This window comes from Lingula anatina, chromosome 1 (genome assembly GCF_051362555.1).
Source record: "Lingula anatina isolate TDL-2025a chromosome 1, LinAna3.0, whole genome shotgun sequence".
Taxonomy (NCBI): Eukaryota; Metazoa; Brachiopoda; class Lingulata; order Lingulida; family Lingulidae; genus Lingula; species Lingula anatina.
Window position 1 is genome coordinate 34,770,626 of NC_141767.1, and position 21,158 is coordinate 34,791,783.

At 37.9% G+C, this 21,158-nt stretch overlaps 2 protein-coding genes and 1 non-coding gene across 4 annotated transcripts; 1 reads left to right on the top strand and 2 right to left on the bottom strand.

Annotated features, from left to right (window-relative positions):
- Positions 1-1,779: 1,779 nt before the first annotated feature.
- Positions 1,780-14,011, bottom strand: LOC106180056 (uncharacterized). Of its 2 annotated transcripts, XM_086996045.1 has the most exons (11): positions 13,840-14,011; positions 12,162-12,365; positions 11,719-11,926; positions 10,864-11,165; positions 10,383-10,523; positions 9,803-10,012; positions 9,253-9,368; positions 7,926-9,074; positions 5,065-5,341; positions 4,476-4,496; positions 1,780-3,190 (listed from the first exon to the last, which is right to left on the bottom strand). In XM_086996045.1, exons 2-11 carry the CDS (start codon positions 12,345-12,347, stop codon positions 2,771-2,773), a joined length of 3,030 nt encoding a protein of 1,009 aa, XP_086852171.1. In that variant the 5' UTR covers positions 12,348-12,365; positions 13,840-14,011; the 3' UTR covers positions 1,780-2,770. The 2 variants fall into 2 exon arrangements, with proteins under 2 accessions (XP_086852171.1, XP_086852172.1); XM_086996046.1 differs by lacking the exon at positions 4,476-4,496.
- Positions 14,012-14,634: 623 nt separating this feature from the next.
- Positions 14,635-21,111, top strand: LOC106171979 (uncharacterized). The gene is made up of 10 exons (XM_086996036.1): positions 14,635-14,943; positions 15,272-15,491; positions 15,840-16,123; positions 16,476-16,616; positions 16,826-16,927; positions 17,328-17,548; positions 17,951-18,123; positions 18,310-19,351; positions 19,605-19,863; positions 20,286-21,111. Exons 1-10 carry the CDS (start codon positions 14,635-14,637, stop codon positions 20,763-20,765), a joined length of 3,231 nt encoding a protein of 1,076 aa, XP_086852162.1. The 3' UTR covers positions 20,766-21,111.
- On the bottom strand, positions 17,758-17,839 carry Trnas-gcu (transfer RNA serine (anticodon GCU)). Its single transcript has one exon. It is a non-coding gene; the product is annotated as a tRNA-Ser (tRNA).
- Positions 21,112-21,158: the final 47 nt, after the last annotated feature.

The window sequence follows — 21,158 nt, forward strand, 5'->3', positions numbered from 1 at the left end:
AGGAAACATGTCAAGCAGACGATGGGTTAATTACACAAAATCATTGCTTAGCCATATCCATTTTACGCCACTTATCAGTTGTACAGATGTGTCAACAAACAAGATATACCGATTCACCTTTCTTTGGTTTAAATTTCAGACCACGGGAAAAAAATTAGATCATCTACAGTTTATCTGAATGGTTAACACAATGCAACCGGGAGTTGTGGGAGGTAGTTAAGATGGAGTGGTGCGTCTTACTCTTTAACCATTCAAAGTAACTTCTTTAAATGCTAAACACGACTTATCATGTCAGAAATGACTGATGAGAATCCTGTGGAGAAGAATTAATCTTTTCTGCAACCTCTTCAGAGGGAATGTTTGTGTATTAATCAAAAATATTGACTGCTTATTTCCGATTATAGTAACAGCTTATAAATCAACTGAAATTATCAGAGACGGGTTAGTCTTGGAAGTCGCCTGAAAATCATCATGGAGTTACATTCAATGAATAATTTTCGTTGATATATTTAGTAATGTCTGTCTGACCACGTCATCACCTATGAGTATGGGAATAACTATAACGTTGGTAGACGTCAGTGCAAACGAAACAATTACGACGTCAGAGGGACCGATAGACTTGGTAGTTGCCTTTTAATGTTGGCGTTTATGGCTCTCTATTATACAGTTCCTGAAAACATCGTTTTTATATGAATATATGTACGCCCCCTTCTTCACTTCTGCGCAAGGAATTAACTTCTTTGCGCAGGAGCTCTCGCAATGTTCTGAGTTTCATTCTTAAGAAACGTCAAATATATATCACTTGTGCACGCCTTGCCAGACCACTTTAAAAATGAGGAGGATTACTTGTTCAAGGATGGGAAAGGAGGAGATGAATTAATGATTGCCCTGCAATTTTTCAGTACAAATAAAGACTTATAAGTATATAAAGAGTTAGAATGACACTATGAATTTTACTAGATACACTATATACAGTGTATTTCGCCCGGGAGGGACGATGTAAAACAAAACAGCCTCAAGCAAATATAAACATCAGATACTTCTTGTCGGGGATAGAGGCTATCTGAACTGCGGTTTTGTTTTATTTAAGATGTGTTGCCCAGGATTTTCTTCAGGTTGCTATCAGCGGTCCTTCACCCAGGCTTTAATTATTAATTTCGTTTAAGGCTAAAAGCATTTCATCAGAAGTAGCGCAATTCAAATCGACATATAATAATAGGAGTCATCAATAAGTAACACGTGTCAAAATGCAAATACGGAACTGTTTTCTCTTGGGTATAGAAGACCACTTTCATTAATTGTGAACTGAACATTTTATTGTTACTTCAGCGCGAGGTCTTACTTTATTGACAGCTACAGAATTCTAGGTCATTTTCAGCTGTGTTCACACAAAGGTTTAAAACAAAATCGAACAAAACGCGAAATTTTACGCCACAACGTTGGGATCACATGGGGACCAATGGGGTAAACGTGCAGAGACAATTTTGCCGAATTTGTCCGTTAAGAGATGCGAGCACTCAGTTTTTGGTTAACAACAGTTCATGTTGGGCTGGGTTCTATGTTTAATTAACTAAAACTTGTAAAGTGCTGGTCAAAAAAGCCGCTTGTCCGGAAAATTAATCAGGAAAACTTAGTTAAGTCAGATCGACCTTTAGCGTCTTCCAAGATTTGTAAGCAAAGTTATTCCAGAACTATAGTACCCTTGCTAGGTCCTACATCGTAAAGTGAGAACAATATATCTATGCAGCAACAGGTGGGTTCTTGACACAAAACATTGAATTATTTTTCGTACATTTTATTTGAGTACCACTTATTTTATTAACATCGTGCTGTGGGACGTGCCTCAGAAATCGTTTTAGTAACAGCTGTCAATTTTGCAGATTTACAGACAATATGAAATATAATCGGTCGGACACCTCTTGTAAAGGCTTTAAACAGCATTGCAAATTTTCTCTTTCTTTCTTTTTTTCCCCATTTAGTCAAAAAGTTATTCTTGTCATAGTACATGAAAAAACAATCAATCTCCCAAGATCTTATCATAGTGTAAATTTCAAAGCGCAGGCATCTATGACCTCTTTTTCATTCTCTATTAAATCAGAGAATAATCTCATCAGCTGTGTTGTTATAAGAATAAAGAATTTTTTTCTTCAATCACCAGCTAAATATTGAAAATTGTCTACCTACAATATTTCATCACATCAAGAAGACAGGGGGCCACTCTCAACAGAAAAGATGGTGCCATCTTCCCTGCCTATACCTGCCTTTCCTAAGGCAATGTGTATGTGTGTGTGGGGGGGGGGGGCAAGTTTATTTCCTGAATACAGGCTTTTCACCTGGATAGACTCATTCCGTGATGAATATACTCTGATAGACATTAAAATATTGGAGGTGAATAATTTTTTTATATTAAGCTGTTGATTGCAGAAAAAATCCTTTATTCTTATTCCCTATTACGTTCTTAAAAAGATCAATATTTTTCGAAAATGTCCTGTCATACAAAATAGAAAAAAATATATTCCCTGTCGATGGCACTCACGGGATAATTTGCACTTCGGCCCAACATTTTGCTTTTTAGCTGGTGTAGGATAATATCATTGACAGAAAAAAATCTGTGAATCTAACTCAAGCTGAAAATGTATTGTCCATGGTACCTAAAACAATTAATTTTCTCGGCTCATTTTTTTCTTTTCTTCAGCAAAGTGGAAATTTAGCACCTTAGCAATGGTAAATGAGGCATACCATTTGATTTTTTTCTTTCTAACATTTTCATTCATGAACCAAAAGCAGTGCGAATAAAGGAATCAGAAGCCGTGAGTGATAACCTAGTATAGCATTCACTAGCTGACGGTCTTTTCTCTGGTTGGGACTCCCAACATCGCTCCATGATTTCCTTCCACTCTTTCGGCGGTGGACTTCGGTTTCGCATCGTGAATTCGGGGCGCATGCCGTCCAGGACGTACTGCATGAATTCAAAGTGATTGGCATGAAGATCGGGGAAGACCTTAACTCCGTACCACATCTCCCAGAGAATAAGACCGAAGCTGTACAAATCTGCCTGTTTGTTGTAGGCCATGCCAGCAAGGACTTCAGGAGCGGAATAGGCAATTGTCCCGCACAGTGTTCCCGTTATCTGGGACTCAGCCTTGGTCAGCCCGACATCGCTGAGTTTCAAGGTGTCTTGTTTTGTCACCTAGAAAGGCAAAAGTAATCTATTATGTTGATGTCGAAGAAATAGAATACACAAAGGGACATTGATACACAATGGTGCCAACATTTTTACACCTATTGTTTAACCTATTCCTGAGATTTTTGAGGACTGCTCTGTTTGCAACCAAGTACAAATGCCATATGCCACATACGCCAGCGCGTAAGTGCTTGAAAAGCAGTGCATATATTTCTGCATGGACCTTAGCTCTCACTTCGATTGTCCGACCGTTTATTTCGTTAAACTGATTTCTGCAAATCTCAAAAGCCACACAGTGCATTGAACTGCAAACCCACACTCTAAGCGTATCTACTCTCCACAGGCTAAAGTTTGACAGCGCCATTAATGGTTGCATTCGATTCAATGCTCGTCTTGAGACAGGATCAATTACAAATTAGGCCTACGATGGCACTTAACATTAGCATTACAATTTCGAATTTTCGCTGAGCAGCATGAATATAAGACAAAGTTGTTGGGACGATTTGTTGTAGGCTAACAAACGCCTGCGCCAACTTAATTTACAAGACATTGCCCAGCAGTTGTGATATCGAACATAGTTTTTGATTTTCATTTGAACCACAAAGGTCTACGACAAACATCTATCAAAAAAGAAAGAAAAACCATTTCTGCATCTACAACAAAGCCAGCCGCTAATACAAATGTAGAAGTATGCAGTAAGCACTTATGCAGTAAGCGCTGCATGTAATAAATTTTATGTACAAAGAATATTTTTTAAGTAAAATCACATATACCACAGGCTACGTGACCTTTTAGCGAAAACAAAGCTTCGACCGAACAAGATAAAAAGCATTTCAATCGATTTAGCCTTGGGCAATTTTTACCTATCAAAAATGTATTACTTCGTAGCACATTTTTGTACATACGTATAATGTGTCAAAAATTTAGGGAACGTTTTAGACCATAAATGAATTTCCTTGTTGTTTTCAAAACGCCTCATGTTAAAACTGCACATTTGTTTGTTTGTTTGTTTTTTGTGTGTGTATCCAGTTAAGTAGTTCAAACCATTTACATTAGGCAAAATGGACATATAGAGATATTATGGTAAAAGGTTCAGCACGAACGCAATTAGCAATTATTTCTTATAAAGTTGTGAAGATCTCTCTTAAAAAAGCAAGAAATTCTCTTCTGTCTAAATTAGTCCAAGATCACAAGCAAGTGAAGCTATATGTGTTCAATCAGCTATCAAAGTGCCGCGGCAACAGAGCGTGATAAGTTAAGTAAGAGAAAGCATTTACTCTGACCAACTTACGTCTTCGTCGTTATCTGTTAACTGAAACGGCAATATTAATCAAGTAAAGTGATAAGGCGGAAGGGTATTGCTCACCAAACGATTACAGCGTCCACATCCACATCCACCAAGTCAAATGATTGCGGTGAAATTGTTTGAATATATGCATGTCTGAGTGCGTGCGTACGTGCGTGTGCGTGTGTGTGTGTGTGTGTGTGTGAGAGATCCAGGAATCAGTCTGCGCCCCCCCCCCCCCCAAGGCCTGCAAACGAATCTGTCTTGATAATTGGTTTTTTTTTTTGTAGTGTTTTTGTGTCTTGTAGTGTTTTTTTTCGATCACTTGTACTACACTTAAGTAGTATAAGTGATCGAAAAAAAAAACACTACAACAAAATCCCTGACAATCAACGGTAGAGCGTATATGAAGGTTGGGTCCCCAGATCACCCAAAGCCAATCTGCACCAGCTGGCACACATTTAAGAAAAATAAAACGTCTGAATATATATATATATATATATATATTTTTTTTTTTGATAAATAAATACGAAAAATGCCAGAGACAGTTTGTTTCAATCCTGTATCTATGACAGACACGACAGATGTTACTGACCAGAATATTATCCATCTTTAAATCTCTGTGAATGAAGCCCTTCTTGTGGATGTAGTCGATCGCCACCGCCAGCTGTGCCGCCATGTTTGAAACATAGGCAAAAGCCTTTCTCTGCGCCTCACCAGACCATCTTGCCGGCTGCTTATTCGGATCTTTAAAGATGGCCACTTTCAGGGTCTTGGCGCACAGCTCTGTTATCATAATCAGTCGCTCGTCTGGTTCCGTCTGATATATAGTACCAATGTAGCCCACGATATTTGGGCTGCCCTGAAGTCGACTGGAAAAAAAGTAAAAGAAAAAACTGTCTAAAGTCTAAAACAAGGCAGCAAAGCTGTCAAATGTACAGACAAAAAGCAGGAAATAACAAAATAGGCTACTGTCAATTCTGATGCAAAAGTACATTATGTTAAACTGCAAATTCGACATCAAATTCTAATTATGCTCAACAGGTAATATCAATGTAAGTAAAATGTGTAACAAACATAAGGCTTCAGGCCCATGGGAGTTCAAGTTCACCCTTTGAAAATGTAAAACTTCCAGAAAAAGAAGTCAATTAGACTGCTTTTCCAACTCAGGCTGCATTTTAGTCCTGTATTTCTTTTTTGAAAGTTTGGCAATCATAAGTAACATGGTTTTCCCATAATGGTCATCATGGCAGCAGCACCCAAAATTGTGTTTTCTTCTATTCTGATGCAACATTACATAATGGTTACCAGCATAATGACAATCAATTTTTAATAATAAAATATACGTATCATGGATTTTCAGAAAATGTGACAAGCATGGGTCAGCAAGCATGTGACAAGCATGATTGAATCTGACAAACTGCAATGATATGAGTTTATTTCCATTTTTGAAACTTTATTACACAATACACGATAACAAATTAACCATCATTTTTACAAAATCAACTAACAATGTTGTAAAGATGCAGGAAATGTCAAACAAACACTTTTAATATCTTATTAATTAAATAATGAAACTGTTAACATGCCTAAGAATTGAATCTGAGAAAATGTGAAAAAACAACATAACTTCTAAAATAATGGCCCGATTATGCTGATCTTTTAACTCAACCTGCGTTTTAGAAGGATTGACCACTCCTGTGAGTTTAATGACAATTGGCTTATCTGTTTTTCTTATATTGTGTTTACAGTGTTGCATATATGCTGAAAAGTGAAAAAAAAGCATAACTACTAAAATAGTGGCCTGATCATGCCGATTTTCTAACTTGACCTGCGTTTTAGTAAGATAGATTACTCCTGTGAGTTTCATGACAACAGGCCTATCGGTTTTCCTTGGAATGTGTTTACAGTGTTGCATATATGCTGAAAAGTGAAAAATAAAGCATAACTTCTACAATAATGACCCGATCATGCTGATTTTCGAACTTGACCTGCGTTTTATGAATATTCATCAGCTCTGTAAATATAAAGCCAAATAGTAAAGCTGCCTTCCACTTATCGTGTTTACAATGAAAGTGCACGGCGCCGGCGACGGCGATGACGGGGACGACAGACGCAGGTGATGGCAATATGTACAGAAACATCTATATATATATTTACTGTACTGTTTGAGAACAGTAAGTGACATGGTTTTTCTTAAATGGTCATCATGGGAGCAGTGCCCAAAATAGTTTTTTTTTTCAAATTTTGATGCAAATTACATAATGTTTAACAGCATAATGACCATCAATTTTTAATAATAAAATATTAGTATCATGGATATTCAGAAAATGTGACTAGCAAAGGTCTTCAGGCCCATGGAACTTCAAAGTCACAACTTGAAAATGCCAAAATGTAAACAAGACAGCACTGTTCTGAAATGTTTTTTTTTTCCATTTTTAACATTTTTTAACATAAAACAAAATTAACAGTTTACTGCCATTTTTATATGATCAACTAAGAAAATTGATGAGATGGGAAAAATATCAATAGAGCAGTGTTAAATGTCCAATTTCTTCCATTCTGAGATTCTGAACATAGTGAATGATTGAATCTGACAAACTGCAATGATATGAGTTTATTTTCAATTTTTGAAACTTTATTACACAATACACGATAACAAGTTTACCATCATTTTTACAAAATCAACTAACAATGTTGTAAAGATGCAGGAAATGTCAAACAAACACTTTTACGTATCTTATTAGTTTAATAATGAGACTGTTAACATGCCTAAGAATTGAATATGAAGGAAATGTGAAAAATATGCTGAAAAGTGAAAAAACAGCATAACTACTACAATAATGGCCCGATCATGCTGATTTTCGAACTTGACCTGCGTTTTATGAATATTCATCAGCTCTGTAAATATAAAGCCAAAAAGTAAAACTGCCCTCCACTTATCGTGTTTACAAGGAAAGTGCACGGCGCCGGCATCGCCATCGCCATCGGCATCGCCATCGCCATCGGCGACGGCGACGACAGACGCAGGTGATGGCAATATGTACAGACACATCTGTGTCTGTACATAAAAATGATGTAAAACTCACCAAAATCAAAAGTAAATGTACAAATTACTAGAGCGAGTTTTTTTTTTAATTAAGGTAATTGTCAACCATTATCTGATCAAATTACCACAGTATCAGATATATTTTCTTGGGTATTAAACTTTGCCATTTATGTGTAGATTCTCTCTGTTTAGGATGAACGCTTGTATGTTTATTTTCCTTTGTAAGTATTACATGTCAATCGGCCTTGATTTTTTTGGTATAGGTAATACTATTATATCTTATATATGTACATTTTGCATGCAGGCTATTATGCATGTGCATGTGAGTTCAATGAATTATTCCATACAGCCCACGCTTGCATTGATAAATAGTTAACAATCTCCAAAACCAAAACCCCAGAACTTACATTAAAGTGTCCTCTTCCATAAAGTAGTCACCGGCATTGTGGTACTTCAGGGCTTCCTTCATTTGTTTCAGAGCCACCCGCTGGACTTCCCCATTAATACGGACGCTGGCGTCGTATACCTCGGCAAAACTTCCACTGGCAATCCATTTCTTTTCGATAATGTCAGATTTATGGATTGTAAAATGCCTCATATAGCGAGCGTGGAACAGTTGAATGCGACCGTGCAGCCTTTCACACTGTTTATACAGAGGGCTGAAAATTCGGACTAGTTCTCCTTCACTTCGTTCATCGTGCACAACGTCCTCGATCAGTTTTCGATCAGCGTCGATCAGGCGAGGGATCAATTTTCGAATGTGTTCGATGATCTCACGCAGGCTGGCCAGCTGGATTTCGACGACCCTCTCCTTCAGGGCCTCAGAGTCTAAATCTTCAATGGTTTCTCTGAACCATTTTTTCATTGTTCCAAGTTTATTTTGCTTATATTCGCGGAGTTGTTTGTCCTGTTTCACCTTCTCGCGGATGGCTATGCCCCCTATAATAGGTAATGCTATGATGGTGGCCACAAGAGCGAGAGGCACCCAAAGGGGGGCTGTAAGTCCGAGGACTAACTTTTCCGTCGAATTAAATAGCGGCTCGTCTGTCATTTGCGGCAGAGCATTTTGCGCCCCGTCCCCCGAAAACCCGTCGTCTTGCAGGCTCCCTTCGACGCGGCGCAGTTCCTCGTCCAGAAAGTTGAACTCTCTCTTGAAATATTCATAGAGTTCTTGGCGAGCTTTGCTGAAGTTGTGGTTGGCGCTCTCCCAGTCTCTTACCTCGTCTGTGATCACTTTTTGAATCATGGTGCGCGCGCGGTTCTCAATGTCGTCCATGTCGTCACCATCCGGAAGTTCCGCCGTGTTCCACTCATTCAGTCGCTCCATTGTGGAAGGACTGGAAAGAAACTGGTGCAAGCCGTCCACGATCTTTTCAATTCTGTCGTCAAGAGTATTTGTCATTTTTAGGAGGACGTCGTCAGAGGTTCGTTGAAGTTTGTCAAGGCGTTTTGTGATTTCTTCCTTTTTCTCCTGCTTCTCTTGCATTGTTCTTCTGGCGTTCATGATTTTTGTTCTAATGACGTAAGTCAGTCTACCGACAAAGAACTCGATCCACCTGTTTAACAATAAAAGAGATCGTTAAATTTTGAATTGACCAGAACATTTTTAACTTTTATGTTGTTTTTTATCATTCTCTTCTGCTGATTCTTTATACGGCTTATTACATATAAAACGGACAGATCCCCGTTTTATGAATATAAAAGTCAACTTTACTTCACGAGTGCGACACTTACTTATGATGCTTCGTGAGTTTGGTTTGAAGACTTTTAGGAACCAGTTCCTGGATCCCGTCCAGAAGTTTCTGGTATCCCTCAGTAAAACCTGCGCCCGCTCGTAAGTTTCTGAAAGCCTGGAAATGACAGTGTGTGGAAAATTATGGCGATGGACAATCACAAGAAAGACAAAAAAATAACCAAAAAGATTTGTGAAAACTAGAAGCTGAGACTTAACAGACAAGAAATAACTTTGATCAATGTGTTATTTACTGTAGTATAGCCTTGTGCACACTGGGCAGTATAAAATTAACCATTTATTAGCATAGCACTTGCAAGAGATATTATGAGATTCTGTCGTAACTGTGATTTGGCAAAACAATAGACAAAATAAATATTTAAAATACGTCCACAACAGTGGTTCAAATCTATGTTGAAAAAACGATAACGGCAGACAATTATATAATTTGTGCAGAACGATAATAAAGTGATGTGCGCCATCAGCAATACGCACGTGGGACTCTGAACACGTGATAACCAAAATGTACACAAAAATGTACAAAAAGCTTACCTCAGTTACTGACAGGTAAAACACCTGCTTTTCCGTCAGACCCTGCCAACATCTCATTAATTTTTCCAGAGTCTTCTTTCGAACTTCTTCCTCTTCGTCAGGTGGCACTTGGTCCCATTTGTTGAAAACAAAAATGGCTGACTCGGGATCAAACATTTGCAGTTGGTCTCGGTCCTTCGGGTCGGTGAGAATTTTCAGAAGTTTTTCGAGCTGAAACATGTAAAGAATTACCACTATAGCAAGTTGTAAAAACACTGTCCGTGGGACAGTTGATGAATATTGATGTGACGTAACAGGTGAAGTAGATTTTAATTATCATCGTGCCTTTCATTGGTGGCTAAATTTGGTGATTTAAAGTGGTGAGTTATCAGAAAAAGGCATCCCAATGAAACTCTAAAATAGTACAATATCATCGAAATCCTGTATCTATTTGAAAACATTGACAATTGTCAATTGGGTTCAGAAATCCTCCTGTAAGTTCTGACAAAGGATGCATCTTTATATAAAACATGAAAAAAATTAATTATGTGGATTTAAGTGCCATTTTAACAGTAGTCAGAGTAACTGTAACAACACGCACACGTCCTTCTTGCACGCCGCCAGCATTTCCACTGTTGATGACGTAGATGAAGGCAAAGGCTTTTGGAAGGTAGTCCATCACAACCTTGTTCATAAACTCGTTCTCTCCAACACCGGGACTATCTACGATAAAAACATTACCCTGAAAATAAGAGTCGTTATTTCATAAGATGATAATATATATATAATATACAGCAGTTTAATACTATAAATCTGTAATATGATATAGAAGTATTTCACAGTTTAATGAACCACGATTGTTTAACCTCTTTCAAGAACAAATTGCATTTATTTAAGAGATTTTCAAATCACAACGACGCTCATTTCATGTTTGGGTGGCAAATCCGAACGTTGTATAGCAGAATATAATGGTAAAATCAAGCAATAATTAAACAGCATTAGCACTGTACCAGCTACATTAATTGACATTGCGCTGGGTCTCGCCTCAAGGAGTACAATTCCGCTTAAAATTGCTGTCTCACCTGTAGCAATGGAATCGGCCAAAATATTTCTATGAATTTATACGTGTCGGCGCCCCTTTCTTTAGAGTTGGCGTATTCTTGAAGTTGGTCCTGAATAGACGAGTCTCCAGTTTTCTTCAGGTCGAATTCAATGGTTTCCCTCCCAGTGGTAGGGTCGGGTTCCATCAGATGGACAACCGCTCGCTTCCTGTCGTCGTTTTTCAACTGACAGAGAGTGGACGTCGTGCTCAGTAGAGAGTAGGGGAGAACCTCCTCCCCTAAGAGTAGATTCAGAAGGCTGCTTTTTCCCGCTGATGTCTCGCCTAAGTATTTTTAAAACAGTAATATGGAAATAATGCTTTAGGAATAGGGGTGACTTATTGGCGCATAACACTATTACTTGTCACTTCTCTTCATCCAAAATCAGGCTAATAATTTACCTTCACATAAACCCTTAATTTCGAACAGTTTTTAAATTTAGTGCCATTTTTTGCTATCATAAGCGTCTGAGCCAAAGTTCATACATTTCTATCTATATCTATATCTGCATCCAGCATACAGAAGTCATATAATGGCAATCAATTATCAATTATCAACAAATCTGGCAATATTTACATTTTTAAAAAAGTTCTCATTTGACTTTATGTCACAATCACGCCCGGTCAAGTTCTTATCATATTTTAGAGATATTTTCATAAACCACAATATATGTCAGGTTATCAGTGTTATCGCTTTTAAAGGACTGAATATGATTCATTTCGAAATGATAACTTCTCTCAAATCTTTTTAAACACAATATACACGCACAAGAACAAAACATCATCCCAAAACATCCAAAACATCCTCCCTATTTTTAATTTTCTGTAGAAACCTCACCGGCTACCAAGATCGGGCACTCGTCTTTCACCAGTTCGTGGTTATATTGTGTTATCTTAGCGATGCAGTTCGGAATTGCTGTCTCCACTTGCAATTTCAACTTGTCGTCGACTTTATTCATAAATTCTCGGAGTTTTCCATACACTCGTGATAGTTCCTGGCGTTTCTTGATGTCTTCATCAATGAGTTTCTTCATCATTGTACTGGCCTATCACAATAATAATAATAATAATAATAATAATAATAATAATAATAATAACGATAAAACATTAACTAAAAATGTGTAAATTTGTCTATCAAGATTAGTTGTAGACCTAGAAAAAAAATCTAGCACACATTTATGTATAATTAGCCAAGTTTAGGCCTTCATTGTAACGATTTACCCTTTTAAAGGGGTATTATAGAACCACAAATCTGCAGTGCACTTTTATTAACCAACTTACCGGTAGTCTAGCTGTCTGTTTCTTCAGTTTGAACAAAAGCAGATTTTTGATGTCGTCCATAGTTTCCAGGTCCCCGTAGTCGATCTCGTGGAATTCACAGAAATCCATGGCCCCCGTGATGGAGGTCAGACGTTGCACGTCCTCCACTGTGTACTTGAACGACATCCCGTCACTTTGGTCAGCCATTTTATGCTTCAGTTCAAACTGAATAACAGAAGGAAAAGAGAAAGAATGAGCTGAACAGTTTCATAAGCTATGTGTTTTGAACAGAGCAGTTAAGTTTCATTTACCAATAGCTACAGAAAAAAAATTAACTTCTCTTTACCAATCAGTATTTTGTCTGCTGACAGTCGGACTTCATCAAGAAAGTGGTGAAAATCTTCCGTGTATGAACAAATATTTTAACTGCATCACCTTACGAACCTTTTTTACAACTGGAAGGCTTTGGGGATGACTTAAAACTAAGTAGGGCGTAAAGTTTGTGGTTGATAAGTGTCACGTGATTTCGGCACGCCATGTTTAAAAGCATGAACATTATAAAATGTATAAATTAAACCGAAACCGGGAATACGTAAAAGCGTTCTAATGGCGAGGATTTATCTTGACCTCGTTCAGGTACATTTTCTTCAATGATTGAAAACGGTAAAGCTGTCGTTGGTAATCGAAAGGAAAAGTATCGAAAACGCAATTAACAGTCATTAATGCGTCCTGGGCAGATGCCATTAAAAGCTAACACAATTCCTTTTTTATAACCCTGCATTAATTGTTATAACCCTACCAAACGCATTAATCTATATGACGACATCAGCCGAACAACTTTTTGGGATCTTAATCGAAGTTCACCTATTATCCATTTATCTGAAATATTTATTTGGCAATATTTCAGTTCTGAAGGTGCTTTCTATGACTGGTATGCATTTATAAATATGTATGTAATTCTGTATTAGTGCTACCCAGTCAAAATAGATTGCCCTCTTCACTTTCAAAGATATCAACTGGACTTGACTAGGAAAACTGTTAGCAAACATAATCATAAACAAACAGAAAAACAAATAAAAAAATAATTTTTATTTGGTTATTTTGATATTAAGGGCCCTTGTAAAAAACAACTACACTTCCGCCTTCTTAAAGGAGTAAAAAAAACACCTTGAGTCTGTAAGTCAGAGAAGAATTATATCAGCTGTTGTTATATTATAAGATTATATATTTACTAGATATACTTGGTTGGGGTGGGGGTAAAGGCAAGTATATCTACTGAATAGAGGATCTGACAGACCTTGAAATAATAGAGGTAAACAATTCTAATATTTAGGCTAATTAGCTGATATTGAAGAAAAATACTTTAATCTTACTATGAGGCTGATGGGTATGCATTATTTGCCCTAGAAGGAACAACAACTTTACATCAAATATTTACCGATTATAGATGCACCACGACAAACGGACCTTTATCAACATCACAACACTTGTAATTGGGTCTCCCGATTAACAATTATTAGCTATAGGGTCCACGCACGTTTTACATTTAAATTATGCAGGGCTGACACTTAAACTTAAGAAATAGAACATGTCACTCGGGGTTTTAGTCGCTGTTGAATTAGTGTTACTTATTTCATTTTATTTTGATTCTCAGTTCATAAGGAGGGAACGACCTGTTATCATATCGGCCTTCACTTACCACGTGACGAGCAATATTACTTCCTACAGCTGGTTAAGGTCCCGTTATGTCACACCAAGTCCCCATTTATATCTGCAGATATCAGCTTACTTCGGCGAGAAGTTCTTCAATCGGTGGCCGTCGTCGTTTTTCTGCTGTGTGCTGTCATCAAACACAAAACTCAGTGGCTGGATAAACTGTTATCAGTAGCGAGACTATCCTACTATCTGACTGCTATTGTGAACTGGTGTGCGTATTCGTTATCAGCATGGACATTAATCTGCCTTACGTATGATCCAGCTGACTAGATGATACATGTTGATAACCCGTGCTCAGAGATAAACAAAAAACTGGCGACGATCTCTGTTTTCCTGGCTCAGGTATTGTAACGACTGAGCTGGAGTGGGTTAAGTAAGGCCTCTTCTCCTACCCGGAAAACTCTCTTAGCTGCACGAGCTGATTATGACTCACTCTCCCATGCTATGGATTTTCCACAGCTTCGGAGAACTGGGGAAATTTTGCGTGGACTAAATTTAGAAGTAAGGTCACGAGATTTTATTGAATCAGACTGCGACCTACTTAGAATTGAGATAAGGGTCCTCTATCATGCCTTGATACCACATAGCGTATTTGGAATGTATTAACATTATACATGATTAGAATTGACATATAGTTTTCACGCAGTTATTGAACCCTTAATGGCGACACCGGGTCAAGCCATCATTCCACATTTAGTAAATATCGTACCCAAGGAACAGAAGAAATGATCGAAAACGTGTAACTTTCATTGCTGGAGACACGGAAAACGAGGCACTGATGGCGGCATCAAGTCAGCCAAATCTACAAAACCCGGAAATTCTCTATTCAAGACATGAAGTCAAATACGAAACTTTGCCCAAAGATATGGAAGGGTCCGATCAAAAAGATGACCCCGCACTGTCCGAAGACGCGAGAACTTTGCTGGGCCTTCAAGACGAGGAGATCGATCGCCTCACATTAAAACAGACGAGAGAATTCATCAAGAAATTGAAGATTGCCACAGCTAATGTGACAAAACTCCAAGAACTTAGAAGAAAGTTGAAGCTGTATGTCTTGGAAAAGGAGGGGAGAAATCGTGGAAACCATGTATGTATCATGTGTTTTGATAAGGTCCAGAAGTTTTTTTTATCAAATTGTAGACTGCAGTGTACATGTACATGTTTATACATCAATAAAGTTGAATCTCAGTCTGCACTAGTGGAGCCGCAGTCGGTGAAACTACTGAACCGATGTATGTGCATTTGTATTAATCAACAAATATCATTTTGAGATATCACTCCTATGTGTAAGCTAAATAGATAAACAAGAGGACATATAAAAGACTGCCTGACTCCATTTTTGTTTTGCTTTCTTTTTCTTTTTCCTTTCTAACATATTACACGTCCAATACTGTTGATGTTTTTTATTATTAAAGGCCTCTAACATAGTGGTAAATATCCAGAAGAAGGATGAATACAAAAGAGAGCAACTCGCGGCTTTGTATGAAGATATCGAGAGGACGTCGGCCAGCATCATCAAAATGGAGGAAGACCCGCTTCCCGGGCAGTTAGAGACGAGTATACCAGGTTTCATGGCCAAACTAAAGAAGGAGAAGGAAAGGCTGAAGAATAAGAAATGCCCAATTCTCTTTGCTGGTGTGTAGTGAAGGATAAGGCTATACATTTTAACTGGTTTGCGTTATTTGGTCGTATTAATACAATGGATTGATTATGATATATGAGTTAAAAATTGCCTCCGCCCCCATCTGCAACTCACAAAGCTAGATATTATCCATGCATGTTCAGTTGTGCTAGTTCTTCCCTAACTTGCTTTCTACAACTTACTATGGATAGTCAGTGAAACGATTTTTGTATTCAGTGGTTATATTTGGATAGGAAAAACTATCCAGTACAAGATCTAACTTTCTCTATTTGATTCATATGTTTTAAGGTGATTGTGGTTACTTTATTTAATATCCATAATATGATGTTTTTTAATCAAAGGTGAGACTTCTGCAGGGAAAAGCTCTCTCTTGAATCTGATCCTTGGTGACGACATACTACCTACGTCACATCTCAGTAACACGTCAGTAATTTGCGAGATTAGCTATGCCGAGCAACGTCGGGCAAAAATACACTACTGGGACGAGACTAAAACGCCCGATACGATAGAAGACGGGGAAGACTTTTATGCAGAATTGGCAAAGAAGATTCACACAAAGGAAGAACGAAGTAAAAAGTGGCCGTACAAAAAAGCGGAAATTTTTATGCCTCTTGATATTTTAAAGGTAAAACTTTATTGTACAGGTACATATTAATATATAATTTATATATGTTATTAATAGGGTAAAACGTGGATGATCAAGAAAGATATTATTCAGACTTTATCACCGAGGCAAGTGAAATTCTTGTTTCATCTGGATCTATCCAAGATTGACTGATAATACTGGTCACTGGGAAGCGTCAATAACCTCAACTGATCACAGGGATTTTGCCTCGTCATTTTTCAAACCCTGCCAATCGACAGGCCTGTATTCAGTGTATTAGATAGGTATTAATCCGCCGCTAGATACATGTATTTGTGTGGCAGTAACTTGTACAGTATACATCCACAATTATAGCAGTCTTACTCTTTTCCAGTCAGGACTCTGCATCGTCGATAGCCCAGGAATTGGCGAAAACCAAGAAATGACCGGTCTTGTATTGGATTACTTGGTGGAGGCATTTGCATTTATATACGTCATCAATAGTGCTAATGCCGGGGGAGTACAAACAGACCGGGTAATGCGCTATAACAATTTGATACGAGGATTTTGATACGTTGTATTTAGCATACATGTACCTATTTGGACCAATTGAATAATGTTTTCAGCACCCTTACAAGTTCTTTAGGCACCACCCAATGGTTGAGCTTATAATTATTAATTGCTTTTTAAATTGAATGTATTTCCTCATGACTGAATGATATATATCAATTAATTTGTTAACAGCTGCAAGCACTCCTTCGCGAAGTGGCAAACAGAAAAAGTCCAGACGAACAGCAATTATTTCAAGCCAACGCAGCCATTTTTGTCTGTAATAAGTGGGATCAGGTATTATTATAAGATAGATACTAGATATTATTATAAAACACCCATAATATAAGCAACTTGAACAACTTGAATTTAGAATCAAAGATGACAGACCGTTGATTTCCCATTCTTAAAACATATTTATGAAAACGCGCTTCGTCATTAGGTAACGAGGAGGATGGGATTATAGTGGATTAACCACCTCGTCTAAAATATTTTGCAATATTTATTATTCTTATTATTGTTTTAAAGGTGCTCCAATTCTTTCTTATATTTTGATGATAAAGAAAATCTATTTAGTAAGAGTTACAAGAAGAATATCCTGCTCATTTTGCTTTAAAAAGATGACCTTACTGCAATTTTTCCGTATTATTTAATTAGAATTGACTATATATTAAAACAAATGAATTATAAAATTCAGGTTCCTATCAAGGAGCGGGAGCTAGTGAAAGGAGATACGCTTACTAAGTTGCAGACATGCTGGGACGGCTGTAATGCCAGCCAACTCTTCTGTATGGATACTGCTGAGGCCAGTTACTTTTACAAGGCTGGATACATTAGCCGCGATTTTGGTAGACTTTTGGATGGAATAGAGCATCTTGTACCGATCAGTTTAGAAAACAAAGTGCTGTTCTCCTACGGGTGCGGTTATTTAATTTCTTAGTGAAAGGTTTAGTAAACGAGTTTGAAAATGTCCCTAGACCATTTTTCCTTATGAGGAAAATTGTATTTAACACAAATTTAAAGTAAAGAATACCTTTGAATGCTTTTGATTTATAGATTTTGTGAAATTGAAAAACATCTTGATAGATTTACATTTACCTGAGCACATGAGTTAAAAGGAAAGACAACGACGAGGATGGGATTCGAACCCACGCGGGGAGACCCCAATGGATTAGCAGTCCATCGCCTTAACCACTCGGCCACCTCGTCAACTCTTGCTTATTATTCTGCGTCTTCCAAAAAAAAAAAAAAAAAAAAAAAAAATCAAACTACTGAATTTTTACCATACTACAATTATATGTAACTGTTATTATTTTCCAGTTGGCTGTACAATTTTGTCACTCGGGTTCTTCACCACTTGCAAGCGTTTCTAAACCAAGCTCACAAGTCTAAAGTTCAGCGCATGAAGACGTACACAGATATCCAAGATCGTCTGACAAAACTGAAAAAGGAAGCTGACCAATATTTTGAAGAATTGAAGGCAGAGATTGAAAGTATGTCAGCTTGCGTAGAATTTTAAAAGCGAAATGTTGTTAATGGTTTTAATGTTGACCATCAACCAGCTCTGTCCGTTTATTTATTTAGATTATGAAAAAGAAAATGCAAGTTATAAATGTTTTGTAGAATGTTGGAAAAAGTGATTTGTCTAATTTTCTGCTTTCTTAATTTTGATATTTCAGGCAGGTTTGAGTCTGCTCTGGTTACTCTAAAGCAATATTTAATGAAGCCCGAAATTAGAGAACGAATTACAAAATGGACCGAACCGCAGCAGCCCAAGGGTCACAAGTGGGCAGACGTGGACACAGCCATCCGCGAACGTGTGGTCGAAAGAATCACACACTTACTAGAAAAATGGGAAGACGAGCATAAGTTTTTCAAGAAGCTTCGACCAGAACTGACAGAAAAGTTCACCAGCCAGTTCAGAGGTATTGAAAGACAACTGACCGGTATTGAAAATATGATTGCGCGCCATGATACTCGCTTGAGCACAACTTCCCATAAAGACCCAGGCGAACCTGTGAATGAGGAAGAAGGGTTCTTTCCTTACGATCTGTCCCTTAAACTCAAACATAAAATCATTCTCGGGGTAGCTGCGCCAATTTTAGTCCCTGTCGCAGTGGCCGGTGCAATCATAGCGCTGCCCATTTTGGGCGGGCTAAAAGTCAGGCAGATGATCGATGCGCGACTTGCGGAAGAAAAACTGAAGAAGTACAAAAACGACCCTATAAACTTCCTAAGAAAACAGTCGGAAAAGGTTTTGGATGAATTTGTGAAAAAAAGTAAGGCTCTTGAAAAATACGTCCGCAGTGAGCTTAGCCAGGCGTACGTCTGCTTGCAACAGCTTCAGGAGGCGGTGCCTCGCCAAATTAAAGCAGACGAGGCTCAAATCTTGTCCCTAAAAGACGATCAAAGAGAGGCTTCCGATTATCTCCGTTTTTATGACCCTCTCAACGAAGTGTTCGTCTCCTTCAAAAAGAGGCTTTTGTATTTCAAAACTATAGCAATCAGACGCGAACTCAAGGACTACGAATTCGATGATATCGAAATCCCTAAAACCCCGGAGATAATATGTGATAGTCTGTATTGTACGATATTCAAGGTTGTGCTACGGAAGCCTATCGGTTCACTACAGACCGGGTCTACGGTGTGTCTTAGGAAGTGTCATGTCCCCATCTCACACCAGACGATACACGATCATCTTGGAGTTGAAGAAGCTTACCAGTAAGTGTCAATTGTATTTCACATAAAACAATCTTAAAAATGTAAGAATGATAATAATAATGAACAAGAAAATGAAAAAAGTCAACCTGTTGTCTTTTTCAATCCTGGGTCCGATATTGAGAACGGTGACTCATTATATTTTTTATTTCTAAATTTCTAGATAACACACTTCATTTTAATTGAAAATCTATGCTAGGGGAAATATAAGAATATATATATATGAAAGCTGAAATTGCATTTTGGTGTTTTACAGGTATCAGCACCATGAAAATCTCGTGAAGTTTTACGGATCCACGCGAGATTTCGACAACGTGTATTTTATCCTGGAGCCTCTGCAATGCAGTCTTCGTTGTTATCTTCAAGAAACCCCAACCGTCGACTGGGACAAGACGGACGAAGAGAAGTATATGGTGTTCCTTGAAATAATGCGCCAAGTAGTGAATGGGCTGGAGTACCTTCACTCCCGGAGTATGCAGTGGGTCCATTATGATTTATCTTTGGACACTGTAGCGGTAAGAATTTTAAACATTCAGATTTTTTTTCATTCGCGAAATTTTAAATTTACAGTGTATATCGATTTTAAAAGTATGTTAGTCTTTCAGTCTGTTCACTAGACATTAGTCACGACATTCTTCACTAGGTGTCACTGCTGATAAATTTTCACGAAGAATATGTAATCCTGTATAGATGAGTTTTCATTATATTATATTATATTATACAAAAGTTCACAATCCCCAACCCATTATTTCTTTAAAAAGACCCCTTCAGGTTCAATGAGGCCAAGTACATTTCATATACACTACATGTTGTTTCCATAAATTGAGATGACATTAAATATCAGTGCCTTTTAGGCCTTCATGTGTTGCAACTTTCAACCTATAAAAACCGAAGTAAATATGCCACCAACTTGGACACACTCACTTATTTGTTTTAGATGGATTACAAAGACACAGTAAAATTGACCAACATTGGCCACCGACGGATGCTAAAGATAGATCCCACGGAGCCGAGGGAGAATATCCTCCGTTACTCCCACCTCCCGCACGAGGTCCTTGCCGACCCTCCCACCACCTATACTCTGACCTCAGACATGTACAGCGTGGGGATCATGATGTGGGAAATGTGGACTGGAAAGAGAGCCTTCGAAGATGAAATAACTGCTAACCCAACCAAGTTTCAGACCATGTCAGACTTCATACAGTTCTGCGAAGACCGCAGGCCGGGGTTGGAGTATTTTTACTCCAACGGGGCCAGCGAGGTGTCATCCCGCCATGCAGAGACTTGGTTGAAGACGCTGCGGATCTGCTGGGATCCCGAGCCTTCCACGAGACTCACTTGTAAAGGCTGGTTGGCGCTGACCAGCAAAGATAGTATGCTCTCAGACGGTCTCTACATTCACGAAAAACATTTTTAACATCTTGGGGGGTTGGACATTTTAAACAATTTCTCATAGACTGGGTGTGAGAAAATTGATTTAATACTTTTTTTAAAACGGTATACTTTCCAAAAGAGTTAATTTTACTTGACCGGTACTAAGTGAAGGGATTTTTTCTATTTTGGACAGATGAGTTAAAATGTTGAACAAAAACAGAGGATAAAATACTCGCACACGCACACCATTGGTTAAAGTTCAACTTGGTTAAACCTAGGATCCACTAGTTTTACCCTATACCTAAATCTAAATTTGCTGTTCTGATTATTTTTTTCAAATTAAATTTTTATGGCAACTCGATACAAAATAAAACGGTGTTCATGTTTAACATTTGGTTAATATGAGAATTGGTCTTTTTCTCTGTTTGATTGGTTT